The following is a 14450-nucleotide window of genomic DNA, read 5'->3' as shown; positions in this document are numbered from 1 at the left end:
CAAGAGGCTAGATCTGTCTCCGTCAGGTTTTTATGGTCTTAGTGAAAGGCGGACATCTCAGCTACTGTGGAGTGAACGATAAAGTTTGGTGAGCAGCCTTCACACAAAATCCTGTGGTGTACTAATGACTTGATAGAAGACAAACAGGCTGGCATTGCCTTGAAACAAAAATAGTTCCTGAAAAAAGTAGACACATCAGCACCATCTTTACCTCAAGTCTTACATTGTGTGAGCCGAGGACACTCAACGGTCAATACAAGAACAGTGTAAGGAGAGAATGTGGAGGGCAGAGATCAAATATGGCCTCTAGTCAATGACATTTCCCTCACGGAGGTCTAAAATTGAAATGGAAAGATCGATACAAAGTGAAAGAAATCCTTGGCACGTAGCCTCTTCTTAACACCTGCTAGTGAAGTTCAATTTGTGATCCGTAAGCCTTGCTCTTCCTTCTCACATTTTATTTCACATTTTATAGAAAGCACAACACACAGCACACTGTACAGTTACAGCATATAGGCTATATCATATGGAAATGTTATAACAAATATGAAAATCTCAGTTGCAATGAGACTTACAGTACCTTACATTCTGGAGTTTTATATCAAATATGATATATTATTCAAGGTTATTACTCAATGGGGTTCCATCAGACTGTCTTTAGTGATTCCTATGATAATCTGCTCTTCTGCCATTACATCACATTCAAAAGAAAGCTTTATTTGTCCTCTGAAAAGGCAGCACACAAAGCCCTGTCAACACAGGAGGACATTTGACAGCATCGACTACACAATGCAGGCTTATCACCTGCGTGTCCTTGAGACATAAGATACCCGCGCTCTTGGAAATATGGTGAACCTGGTTTTAAAAGTGAGCGGTAGCCAGTATAAATTAATTTAGCAATCCTTTTACAGCCCTACAAGCACATAACAGGAACACACGGATATTATGATATTACGTCGGCAAACATTTACAGTAGCCTTGCATTGTGCATTTGCTGTGACAGTGAGATGGAAACCATTGGGCCAATGCCATCAAACACACAAATCAACACCCAAAACACATTAAATTATCTTCTTCCCCTTAACTTACAGATCTAATCAATAATATAGCTATTTGGGCTACAGCCCGTATTGCTCATGATAAAATTATCAACATCATATCAATCTCATAGGGATTCAATTCATTCATTACCATTATTCTTAAGTATTTGTTTGTCTATACATGTCGGGGCTTAATGCAGCCCTTAGTGAAGAGCATTTCAGAGAAGCAGAGGAATCGAGTCACTGAGTGACAGGTTGGGGTGGGATACCTCCGCTCTTTATAGTCTCAAGCTAATATCAGTGGACTGTAGCATTGAAGGGAGACAGGCAGAGAAAATCAAGTGCACCCATGGTCCACAGCAGTGCACACTGGCATAGTCAGTTATCTCTTTACATGGTGCACAGTCTTACATTAGACCCTCAGTCATAGTGTTCAACCTCTGTCTTGTCTTAGAGTTGAGACACACCTTGATCCAAAGCCTAGCATTTGGCGATTCCCTTTACTTGGACCAGAAGTCCCCTCTGAAACAGTCTAGGGTTCTTAGCATGGGCATACAGGCAGTGAACGTGTGCCTGTGCCCCTAAGCGCGGGCCTGCGCTGCCTCCCCAGCCTGCCTCCTCTGGTTGTAGTTGTTGTAGATGTCCAGGAACATGTCCCGGCAGGAGATGCGCGCCTTCAGTTTGGAGCAGATGAGGAAGGAGCCGGCCATCTTGCGGTGGAGGGAGTAGCTCTCCTCGGGCGGAGGGGTGAGGCGGTGGCGCAGCATGACGGGGATGAGGCTCTGGATGCGCTGGGTGGTGCTCTGGTTGCCGAAGTCAAACGGCTCCGCGGAGGCGAAGGCTTCGCCCAGGATCATCACCGCCTCCACGTGGGCGTCTTGGAAAGTCTGGTAGAGGAAGGGAGGGAGGGAGAGGCGTTAGGATGGCTGTTTGTATGTATGGCACGTCTTCCTCTGTGTGTGTGTGTCTGCATATTAATTAATCCATTCAGCTCTATTGCAAACACAGGTGGGTTTGAAAACAATCAGATCTGCAAGCTCAAAAAACTCAAAAAGGAAGGGCATAGAGGTGTATCAGCATGTTATTATCACATGAAAAAAAGAGGGGAATCACTTCTAATGCAAAAATATCAATATTCAAGCTAACACTTGCGAAGATGAAAATGCATACATAAGCAGTGGAATAGTAAATATGGCTACGCAATACATACACACTTTAGGCAATGTGTTTTGAGTGGATACACTCTGAGGCAGCCTGAGGAAGAGTGTCCACATTTCCATCTTTGCAACTTTATTTTGAATAATTTGTGCTCTTGTATGCATTAGAAGTGGTTCCTCTCTCCTTATTTTCTGAATATTTGCCTCCTTGGGAACTCATTGCTCTTTTCCACACCCTTCATGTTTAATTATCATATACTGTGAAAAAGGAAAGCAATGCCAAAACAGAGACAAAGCTATACGGCACTCGGAGATCAATTCTCAAACTTGCTGTTATACCCAAAGACATCATTCCTATCACTGAAATTATAAGTTACATTGATTTCTTGATCCTGCAAACATACCCTTAAGAAATGGAATCAAGTCTCTATAACCATTAGTTTCATAGTTCATAGTCCCAGAGCTGGATCACCACCAAAATCTAAGCAATTGTTTCTTGGTCTAACACCTATCTATTCGCCACATTTCATGGAAATCCGTTTATACATTTTTGAGATATCCTGCTGACAAACAGACAGACTAACAGGGCTGTAAACAACCTCCTCGGTGGAGGTAAAAATAAATGCGGAGAGAGAGAACGAGGAGGCGATTATGCACTGTGACTGTGGGGAAAAGGCACGGAGCGCAGGGAGCGAGGCTGAGGCAGGAATAGACAGAAACAAATGGAGAAGAGGCAGCGGAGGATAAACCCTATCAAAGATGAATGAACGCAGCAGAGTAAGCAGAGACTAAAATACCCTACCTTGGCCTCGAAGCCCGTCAGGAACTTCAGGTCCTTCGATTTGGAGAGAACAGTGGCTCGATCACCCACAGAGGCTGCGTGCACCACCTGAACACACACACACACACACACACACACATAGTGAGGATGATTCCAGCATGAGAGAGAGGACTGATACGGTAATCATGTTTATTTAAAGGGCTTCCCATTAAGGCATCGACATATTGAAGTGGCTCCAATTGGGCGAGTGTGTGTGCATGCATGCGAGTGTGTGTGTGTGTGTGAAAACGCAGCGTTATCATTTTTCCAAAGCTGCTGCAAAATATGGCCAAAGACACGGGTGCTTAATTATTAAAAAAAACCTTGTTGCATAAATCATGTTGTGTGGCTCCCTGATGAGTGTGTTATCATCTCTGACTCATCGTACCTGTATGTAGTCGTCTGTGAATGATTCTGGGTAGCCTCTGCAGGCTCCAAAGTCCAACAGAATAACCTAGAGACAAGATATAATAAGTTGGTAAAAAGCAATACATGGTCAAATCACGCCCAACGGAGAGAGTATGATGTAGCTGCTGTGGACACAAAATCACAAGGTGATGAGTCATGCTTGTTGCCAACGTTTGGTCTTCTTTTGTACAACTATGAGTTTGTGTCTGAGTGGCCAACATGGCATGTCTTCAAAATTCAAAATGCGAAATTGAAACTACAGTTCAGTTATTAATGAGAGCCTTCGTTGCGACTAGATTTAAGAAGCTTTTAATGGTGCAACATTTCCACTTCCAAAGTGAATTGAGCCCATCCCTGCTGTGTGTTCCATTTGCATGTATGTGTGTGTATACTGTTGCTCTCTCACCTTATTGGTGTCTGCGTTGTAGAAGAAGTTGGCCCAGTTGGGATCGGTCTGCATGAACCTGAACTCAAACACCTCCCTGAGACACAACTGGAGGATGTTGAAACAGATCTGGAGAGGAGAAGAGAAGAGAAGAGAAGAGAAGAGAAGAGAAGAGAAGAGAAGAGAAGAGAAGAGAAGAGGAGAGGAGAGGAAATTTGCTTTTTTTGGGAGGGAGAGTCCACTAGACTTTTTTAGGCCTTTTTAATCCCAGTTTTTGCAGCTGAAATAAATGTGAGAATGAAAACTAGTGTCAACCTATCGCAACATAAGTCTGCATGACTGGGCTTTCTGTTCTCACCCGAAAACAAAACCTCTAAAACTGTATTACAAACTCGACCTCACCCTACACAATCTCTGAACTCCTCCTCACACCCCCTATAGAGCTGTCTGTACGCCTATTACTGTTTATGTTTATTGCTTTGATAGTTATCATGACACAATGCTTTTCAGCCTCAGGAATTACGTCCTTGGTCTGTTATGCACATAACCTATATCATACATCTAATCCTATTCAGTGCAACTACCACATGGTGCACTGGTCCGATGCACTGCTAGACACTCACCGTGTCCAAAGATGCAGCCATACTGTATGCCATGGTCAAATGTGCATAAATCTTGAATGTTAAATGCATATTTGTAGAATGATACGCATAGTCTATCTTCTACTGCCGCTGTTCTTTTGCACTGTATGTGAGGTCCTGCTGTTCTTGTACAATGTGCCTCTGTCTCTTCAGTGCTTCCAAGACAAATTCCCGTACTTGTCACATTATTGCATGTGTCACAAATCACAAATTAAAGTGATTGTGATTCTGGTTGTGATTACCAAAGAGAGAGTGAATTTCCCAAAAGAGCTTCCATACATTTTCATTAATCAATAGCGACAGGAGCAATGAAATACAGAAACACCATGGAATATGTTAAAGTTCAAATAAAGGGTTTCCACCATGGCTCTGATGTAAGATTGCATGACCGTTCCACAACTAGATTGGAGCATTTTTATGAAAAATGTTATTCCCTCCTGGCTTGTTGATGTGACTCAGCTCAGAGAAGTTCTAAAGGGGTAAACAGTCTGGTTTGCACTACAGTTGGGCTTGCTGTGGAGAAAAACAGCTGAAAATCACCACCTAATGCAGTGAAATGAAATACATTCTGGTATATTCCTGTAAAGTGACCCACTGTAAAATCCGCTGCTATTTCCCGACTTCCCCAGAGAATTTATCAAAGTCCCTGACTTTCCCCTTCTCGAAACCTCTCAAAATGCCGTAATATTTCAGAAATTCCACGACCAGTGTGGACCCTGAGTCAGCCCCTACCTGGTTCCTGGTCTCCTGGTCCAGGTCCACGCAGCGGTCCAGTGGGACTCCCTGCACCAGCTCCATGGCCAGCACCCTGCGCCCCGACAGCTCGTCTATCACCTCGGGGACTTGGAAGAACTCCTCTCCCTCCAGCAAGGACCTGAGGGCCGGCGACAACACAACACAAAATTGTTTAAAAGAAGAAGAAGGCCTGACATCACCTGACAAGACGCCACATATTAACTGGCTAATATTAACAAAATAATGTGATATACTGTTGTTGTCTGCATAGAAGTAAACTAAACATGACTAAATGTACAAACTATAAATACTGACCCAGGGACTTCATTTATAAAAAGGTTCTCCAATACTCTGTAATATACCAAAAACTTAAACTAATATATAATAATAATCTTTTTTTGTATGGCACTTTCAAAACGGTTACAAAATGCTTTACAAAAGGAGCATATAAAAACAAAAACACAAAATCAACAGTAAAAAGTAAAAAGCTTTGGATTTCTATCATGATCCAAATTCTGAATGAAACAGACATTTTTTTATCATATTTGAAATTTCTGATGAAAACTAGAATGAAGTCATAAATTTGAGGTTACTACATATATGCATGCATAGAGTAAGCATCCTGAAACTTTATAGCCAAGGTTGTTTGGCTTCTAGTCTGTGCAGTTAAATGGTGTGTAACAGCCAGCTGGCCAGGTTCACTTGTGTGCGGAGGGTTTATGTTGCGACGCTCCACAGAAACGCACCTGAACTTCTTGGCACACTCTGCTTCCCTCTTATAGTCGCACTCCCACGCCAGCTCTCTCTGCAGCACCTCTAAGCTGCTGTCTGCAAACAGACCTGCGGAAAAACAAACAGTGCAAAACTCAGGGGGGGAAGCTGAAGGAAACACACTGGCTCTCTGTCATCTTCACACACAACAGCGTGGCTGCTGCAAATGAATGCTGCAGAAAAATCTGTATTGATGGGAATGGATTAAAACCGGCGTCGTTTCAACAAAACCTAAGGTGTGATAAGGTCATGGCATACAATAATACACTGTGCAAAGTAGTACGACCACTTTCCTGATACTGAGTTGGATGCCCTTTTGCACAATCCATGTCTCTTTTGTCTCCACTCTTTAACCTGTCTCTCCCCTTCATGACTGAAATGGAGCCTGCAGTAGTTCAGGCAGGACATTCGGGCTGAATATCAAATCCACAAATGCCAAGTTGATACATGTGTCCTTGTGGAGAATGATCTTGCCAACTTGTAGTTTGAGATGAGCTGTGAACTTGACGTCTCGCACACGATCAATTAAAACACACAGCAGGTTTTCAGTTTCCTAGCCGTTTCATCCTGCTCTGTACTATAGACTGTAGTACAGGTTGGACAATGACGAGTCGCCCTCAAAATGAACGTTGGGTCTTCCGTCCACTATCCTTGCGATGTTTTGTTTTGGAATCGTATTCCAGCTGTTAGATATTTTGTCAATGTGTCAAGGAGGACACAAGAATGCACAAGAATACAAACTGAGAAAGAGCTTTGGCCATGTGCGGGCTATAGCAGCTATCAGCTTATCCATAACACACATCAAACACAATCAAACACTGACAATATGGTGGTCTATTATATCAAGATGACCTGCTTGTTGTACTGCTGCTTAGTCTGGTGTTGCTGAACCCTCCACTGGTTCCATTCTGGTACCTAGATGCTCTCTACAGTGTGTCATGCAGACTTGGCTTGTCTTGTGACTGCACATTAATCACCAGGAGGCTGTGTGCCTGCTGCTCCTGTTCTGTATATACACATAGGAGGGGTTGGTTTGTGCTCCCTGCCTGATCTTTAGTGTGCTTGCTTGAATTTGTGTGGGAAGCACTGAAAAGAAGTGTAGCTGTCAATGTCAGATACCACTGTATTACCATTTTGGTGCAATAACTGGTTTCATCTGTATGACAAGAGTGTTTCTTGACTGAAGTGGATAGGATAGATAAAACAAGGCAACAGTAAACATGTCGTCCCCCACGAATGATGCAGTCCCCCTCATGGTCAATCAGTAACTAATATGTCACCCTGTTTTAACTTGTCATTTTAGCGCACCCTTTAGGCCAATTGGTGTCGTTTTGAAAATGCTGGAATGCAGGGGTGAGATGCATCATTCCCAAGTTTAATCCCAATCAGTGGTGTTTCAGAGATCTTGTGTGATGGACAAACGAATGAACAAACAAACACGCAAACAATCAAACAGAAGAGGCATAGTGGAAAGCAGCATAATTACTGGTAAAAACATATTGTAGCATCAGTTGTTAGATGTATTTTAATTCTTAAAGTAGAAGAAAGTGCAGACCGACTGGCGACTGCAACCTGTTCTGCAAAGTGGACTCACCAAACAGCCAGGCTGATCTATGTGATCTATCACTGCATCACACTGCTTCCCATCCCTCTAGCTCTTTAAGCGTGCTTATGTTGTAGGTAATGCTCTAAATGGAAATTGAGAAGATTTTCAGAGGAAAATCACGTACCATAGAGCTACTAATGGTTTGGCTTTTCTGACCCAATTGTGTAGATGAGTTTGAAGTTTGGACACAGACGATTAGAGGTAATTTGTGGCATGAAATAATGGATGTATGTAATGGAAAATATTTTTGGATATGACACTAGGATATGGCAACTGCTAAGGCCTGCCATATGTGGATTTATGCCTCCGACTTTAAAAGCACTCACTTATGTTACCAATTATTTCCAAGCAGTTTTCCACTGAGCAAAGTTTTGGTCTTGGATGGATGAACAAACATTGAAATAAAAATTGATTTAGCTTTTACCTTCTGGCAGGACCACGCTCATCTTTAGTACTGACATCAGGTTGTTGATGTCACTGTGGATGCTCTCTGCTACTCCTGGGTACTGAGATGGACAGAAACACCAGGACAGAAAAAGAAAAAAACAGACAGTAAAATAAATATAGAGAGAGAACGGGTATGAGGAAGACAGAAATAGAGTGTGTGAACACCCTCCTACCTGGATCTTCATGGCGATTTCTCTACCATCGTGTAAGACCCCATGATGCACCTGGCCGATGGAAGCTGCGGCAAACGGTTTGTCTTCATAGGACGACAGCTTCTCTCTCCAGCCCGGCCCCAGCTCCTCCTCTAGAACTTTCTATACACATACACACACACACCAAGTTGGAACTATTGAAGCGATTCTGGTATATTTAATGGCAAACAAAGGTCTTACTCAAAGCCACAATATCTTGGGCAAAGTGGAACGCACACCAATGTTGGTGAGGTGCAGGCTGGCAGATCAAAGCTAGTAAACAGAAGAGTCAGCTGCACAGCTCAGTGTATATATATATATATATATATATATATATATACACACAATGTAATGTAACTATACCCACTTACATTCATCTGCCAGATGGGCATGAAGTCTGCGCTCTGTCGGACCCTCTCAAAGATCTTCTGCAGTTGGGGGTTGATGAAGGAGTTGTCTGGAAGAAGGACAGAACATCAGGAAGCCATCAGATAAACCTTTTCACTGGCCAAAAAAATCTCCGTGAGGATATCTGAACAGCATCAAAGAGCATTCTGCAGTGCTTCTACTGCTGCACTGCGTACCTTGTATGCTGAGCATCTGTCCTATCTTGAGAGCAGCCCCGCGGACCTTACACAGTGTGTTGACTATTCTCTCTGCGTTGGCCTCTGACAGGAGGGGAGAGTCTAGCAGGGCACCCACCTCTATGAAACACACACACAAGGATTATGAGCAGTGAGACAAAGTGCAAACTATTGGAATTACAATGTCGTCTATTATACTTTAGGGTCAGGAAGAGAAGCCCCATAACAGCGCAGTGAATTAGCTACTATCTTCAACTTGCAGCATGTACATAACCAGGCTCAAGACCTGAACTAGCCACCTGTAGCAGTGTGTAAACACCGGGGCAGTGGTACATCATTAAACACTGTTCATTTAACACAGACTGAAACCTTTGTTAAAACTCTTGTCAACAGGCTTGTTAACAGGTTTGATTTAATGCCAGTCCACTGCCTGGCAAGTGCTGACACATTAGAAACATCTCCAGGGCCGACCAGCTGACCATCTGTCTGCTGGATTTGCCAAGTCCGCACTGGACCAAAAGACACTTTATAGGAATGGGAGGAGAGAACGCTAGAGGAGGAGTCAGGACAGGAGAGAATATCGTTACCTCCTGGTCGTTTGCCTCCCAGCGACTGTTTTGCCACCTCTGCAATGGCACCGAGCCCCAGCCCTACTGCCAGTCCTGCAGCGAAGAGACAGAAACACACGTCATGAGTTTAGTTTGGGGACTTTTAGCTCGAAGCACTCAAGAGACGCTTGTGGGAAACGCTGGTTTGACTCCTGCTGCTGCTGCTTGGAGAATAATGAGATCACATTTCAAGTCTGGCCCCCTTTTGCTAAAAGTTGAAGTATTTTTAACTTCTGGCACTTGAGAACTGAAAACATGTTAAGCTCTCAGTGCTGCTGGGAACATGAAAACGCATGCCCTTTCCATTGTAAACAAGGAGGGCCCTTGGATAGCAGTTGTCAAGGGAGAGTAGAGTGTGACTCATTCACTATCCCCATCCAGCTTCCCCCAAATACCTTCAGATAACATTGAGACTTTTAATTCAATTCAATTCAACTTTATTTATATAGCACTTTACACACAACACAGTTGATCCAAAGTGCTTTACAACACACACAGAGGGAAACAAAACAAAAGAAGGAGACAAACACAATAGAAGAGGAGAAAAGATCAGAGTGAATGATAAATAATGATGATAATAATAAATAGTGAAGGCACATGGTCACACAGAGCCCAAGTGACAACACAGACCTACAGAGACTCCAGGAGAGTACACTGAGTGGAGCTTGGCAAAGAAAAATAATAGACTAAAATAAACAGTTAGGTGGAGACAATCACGTCTCATTTATCTAATCAGTAACAACAGTGCTGATCTGGGAGCCCCTCATTAAGATTGCGTTTTGGCAACACACCATATTCATAATGCATCTTAAGGGTGTTTATCAAGACCGCATTCATATACAGCTATCAAGCAGTCATAGCGCATTAACATCTAAACACAATATATTATACCAATACCCTAAACACATTATACAGCATTGTTAAAGACATAAAGAGAAATGACAGCACAGCTCATAATACAGAGATCTTCATATATGGGCTTTATTTAACTGCAGATGTGAAAATGCCTGCAGAATTATGAGTTATATTATTCGCCTCACCTTGTAACTCTGTGTTACAACACTTCATAATACGCTGGCAGTGTTGGTATAATACAGATATAAGACCTCCTAGAGTTATGTAATCCCATAGCAACTGATTCAGAGAAGACATATAGATATATGATATATGACATTGGGGCTACACTGTATGAGTATAATTAGGCTTTACGCTATATTTACTGCAGACTGTAAGGGTGTGCTTGGCATGCTAGACATTTTTACTGTCCAAGGTCACATTTGTCTGGTTTTATAATCATGTGATAACCTGGAGAGGACAGACAAGGATTCTCTCTCAGACCACGGTGTATGAACAATGTATATTGCCAAGATGTGTTTGTATGCAGCTAAAATAGAGTTGCTCTTACCGCCAAAGTTAACCAGCCTGCTGATCCTAGTGGCAGGCACCTTCCTCTCTCTGGCACGGTCACTCAGCTGGGGAAGAAAGACCACATCTCAGTCATAATAATAAAATGTATTTCATATTTTTTGTAGTATTGTATTTTAAATATTTGTCATTGTGCAAATCTAAGCTGTGCTAAAAGAGAAAACTAACTAAAACACTATCCATGTGCCATAGGGCAAACTCTTCAGACAGTATCCTTGACTTACATCATGAAAGGAACACACACACACACACACACACACACACACACACACACACACACACACACACACACACACACATTACATAACATGAGTCTACTTAAAATAAGGTCCTGGCACCTGTCAGTGGTTTATCTCCAGCACACCAGGAGGAATACAACAAGTCAAAGACCTCTAGTGCAACACGATGAATATATATCTATATTCCATCAACACATGTGCAAAGACAAGACAAAAATACATCCATCACCATACAGAGAAGGATGCCCCTGTTATCTGACCTGGATTAAATTAATATTTCAAACATATTCTTTGTTCAATAAACTGATCTAATCTGGAATGATTAAATCAACAGCCTCATAACAAAGAATGAGGAGATGTTTCAACAAAGCCAATCTGGAGTATGACATTGCAAAAGGAGTAGTAACTCCTAGTAGTGAATAATTATTCTTCTGCTTATAGTTTCATTTTCTAAGCCATGTTTTATATTGATATTGCTTTCACCCTAAACATTCACCAATCTGCTGATTCTAGTGGCACCTTCCTCTATCTGGAACAGTCACTAAAATGAGCATGCAAAATAAATGTGTATGTGTGTAAACATTATGTGACTAGTGTGACTAGATGATAATACCGTCTCCTCCTTATACCTCCCTTTAGGTGCTAGCCTGCTCATTTATACCCATACTTATGAGGACATAAATATAAACTAAAAATAATCAAACATATTATTTTGTTAAATCGGCTGGTAGCTGCAGCCATCCAACCAACCTTCTGTCTGACAGGTTTGACCAGGGCCTGCTTGGCCTCCCTGGCCTTCTTGATGTCCTCTGGTGTGAGTCTGGCCACCACCGTGTCGTGGACAAACCTGGCCTGGTGGTAGCGGTGGCGCTGGAGGCCAGGGCCTGTGTGGAGGAACCGGGCACTCTGCCCCGGCCAGCCTGCCCCTCCTGGAGCCACCCCTGGGGTAGGAGGCACTCCTGTGGTAGGGAGAGGAGGGGGTGTGAATTATAGCTCGTCTTGCTGAACATGTGACTCAGATTTGATGAGCCATGATGACCGAAGCTACACTGCAGTGCATGAAGCAGGGTGCCTGCAAGTTTCATCAAGTTAGAGCTAAGACTTTTTAATACCTTGAATGAAATATGAGCAGTTTTGCCATTGAAATGAACATGAAAATTAAAAAATACAAAACCAAAACAAACAAACAAAAAAATGTAGTCCTATCAGAGTATAAACCTGTGACTGGGCTGATTTCTCAAGGGAAAAAAAGACAGCCAAACCCTTGACGATCACTACAGAGGAGCAATGGCATCATGATATTCTTATAACACAATTGTCAATTTTTTTTCAGTGTCATGCATCTATATGTCACCTACTGTATATGCTAATAAGACAGACTTGACAATACCTGTTGGCATCTCTGCTGCGGCCCCAGTTCCAGCCTGGTCTTGCCAAGCTGCGTCGGGGGGGAACTCAGACCCTACGGCCCATCTGGCTGCTTCTTCAGGGTCCATCTCCTCCCAGCCCTCCGCATCCGGAAACACATCCTCCTTTATCGACTGTTGCTACAGACAGAGTAGAGTTGGACCAGCAATTTAGCCAAATGTTTCACTGCGTTCGTACAGTATATTACCCATTTAGTGAGTGTGCACAATTCTTGATGCTGCTGTTGGACAAAAATGTGATGATATGGTGAGGTCTGTAGACTGAACAGTGTATACACTGGACTCCCTATACTCATTCCACCTCCTTAAGGGCAGATATTATACATCAAGAAAGAAACTGAAGTCACAAGTCTGAATCAAGAAGGTCTTCACAAAAACCTGTTTGAGGGAAACCCTACCCAACATGTGCAGCTGCCAAGCAGTGCTTAATACAAAAGAAACAAGTCTAAAGTCTGAATATTTCCGTGTAATGTAATCCATGTGTAACACAGTTGTTGTATGTTGGCTTCACGACATCAACGCGGAATCATCTCAAAACGCATCCAGCTATTTCTACAAGCAAGGAAGATGGACTGATGGCCAAATTAGCATGACAATATTTGTGCACAAACTCCTCAGAGGTTTGACAGAACCAAACTGAGAAAATCTGCCCTCATGATGTAACTGATTCTTTTTGTCCATCTGCTCTAGCCTTTGTCAATTCTGGCATGCACTGATTAGTCAAATATGTCTTTAACCCTCACACCGAATAGTCAACCATGAGAAAATGGACTTGCAAATCCCTACTGCATGGACATCAGCACTCAACGGCAGATTTACATCATTCTATCTCCATCTCCCTCTTCAAATGTGTGTGTGTTATTCCTCACCGCACTGCTGCCTCCCATGACAGTGCCCACCAGTCCTTCCACCACATCCTGAGCAGCTGTGACCACAGCCCCAATGGAGGAGTTGCAGGCCATCAGTCGGAGCTGCTCCCCCTGGGTGGTGACCATGGCAGACCCCACCTTACCTGCCCCGCGCAGCACCTGCAGGACCTCAGACAGCATCACTTTACACAAACAGAGACAACAGGAGATAAATGGTGTTAGATGATATGACAGAGAGACAATACACACATTAAAAGCCAAATTTCACAACTTCACAAAGTAACTGAGACACACCCACCACACTCCTCAAAAGAACATGTAAATAAGCCAATGTTTGCAAGATACATGTAGGATGATTCTACATAAATCTAAAGACTGTTTTGACAAAAAAAATAGTTTCTTCACAATACACTATACCATACTATGTGGTTTAACCTTGGATGTGATTGGCTGCCCATGTTTCAAGACATGCTAGCCCATATGAACACGTGTGTCATCTGCATTTTCTGTCTAGTAACAGTGACCTATATAAATTTACAATAAACTACCTGAACAAAGGTTAGATTTATAAGCTAACAGTTAAGTTAATTAGCTACTTAGCTAACTCCTGTAGTCAAGTCTTGAGTCAAGTCTTGATCATGTTGTGTAACATCAGAAGCTAGCTAAAGACAGAGGCTAACAAACACTAAAACCAACGTGGGCCCACAATTACAACATGCCTCCGTCCTTTCACATACAAAATGATTGAATGGACATTCAGCTGTGAAAGTAAGGTCACTCACTCTCTGTAAAGCGGTGTTTTCCAGTGTTTTCTCAGTAGCTGACTGGGGCGTCCTCCTCTGCCACTGTAGTGATTGGGAGCTGCTGCTGTTTTGCAACGCTTTAGCACCCGGAAGTTCAAATTTGACAGACGTGACCGTCTTCCAACCGCAGTCGGACGTTTGATAAGTGGGCGGGACCCCATGCGTTCAGTCAGAACGGCCGTTTTAGTAAACCAATGATAGTGTGCAGATTGCAGAACAAACGTTGCCATGGTTTTTACAAGATGATGGATGTCTGAATTGCGACTGCAGATCAAATCAGAGCCATACAAGGCG

General features: G+C 42.9%; 1 protein-coding gene across 2 annotated transcripts; it reads right to left on the bottom strand.

Annotated features, from left to right (window-relative positions):
- Nucleotides 1–605: 605 nt before the first annotated feature.
- On the bottom strand, nt 606–14215 carry coq8b (coenzyme Q8B). Of its 2 annotated transcripts, none has more exons than XM_071897256.2 (16): nt 14136–14215; nt 13354–13535; nt 12448–12604; nt 11808–12016; nt 10799–10865; nt 9373–9447; nt 8786–8905; nt 8573–8658; nt 8184–8324; nt 7988–8069; nt 5933–6026; nt 5184–5325; nt 3832–3939; nt 3406–3471; nt 3000–3086; nt 606–1927 (listed from the first exon to the last, which is right to left on the bottom strand). In XM_071897256.2, coding segments are annotated over exons 1-16 (1923 nt in total). In that variant the 5' UTR covers nt 14137–14215; the 3' UTR covers nt 606–1621. The 2 variants fall into 2 exon arrangements, with proteins under 2 accessions (XP_071753357.2, XP_078140448.1); XM_078284322.1 differs by having other exon boundaries at nt 12448–12598.
- Nucleotides 14216–14450: the final 235 nt, after the last annotated feature.

Source organism: Centroberyx gerrardi, chromosome 6 (assembly GCF_048128805.1).
Source record: "Centroberyx gerrardi isolate f3 chromosome 6, fCenGer3.hap1.cur.20231027, whole genome shotgun sequence".
Classification (NCBI taxonomy): Eukaryota; Metazoa; Chordata; class Actinopteri; order Beryciformes; family Berycidae; genus Centroberyx; species Centroberyx gerrardi.
This window is presented reverse-complemented; position numbering and strand designations above follow the sequence as displayed.

Excerpts from the sequence above, each read along its gene's own strand:
- coq8b (XM_071897256.2), bottom strand. Across the intron at positions 8,659-8,785 it reads ACAGATGCTCAGCATACAAG|ACAACTCCTTCATCAACCCC; the intron begins GTACGCAGTGCA and ends TCCTTCTTCCAG. Across the intron at positions 6,027-7,987 it reads GAGCGTGGTCCTGCCAGAAG|GTCTGTTTGCAGACAGCAGC; the intron begins GTAAAAGCTAAA and ends GTTTTTCCGCAG.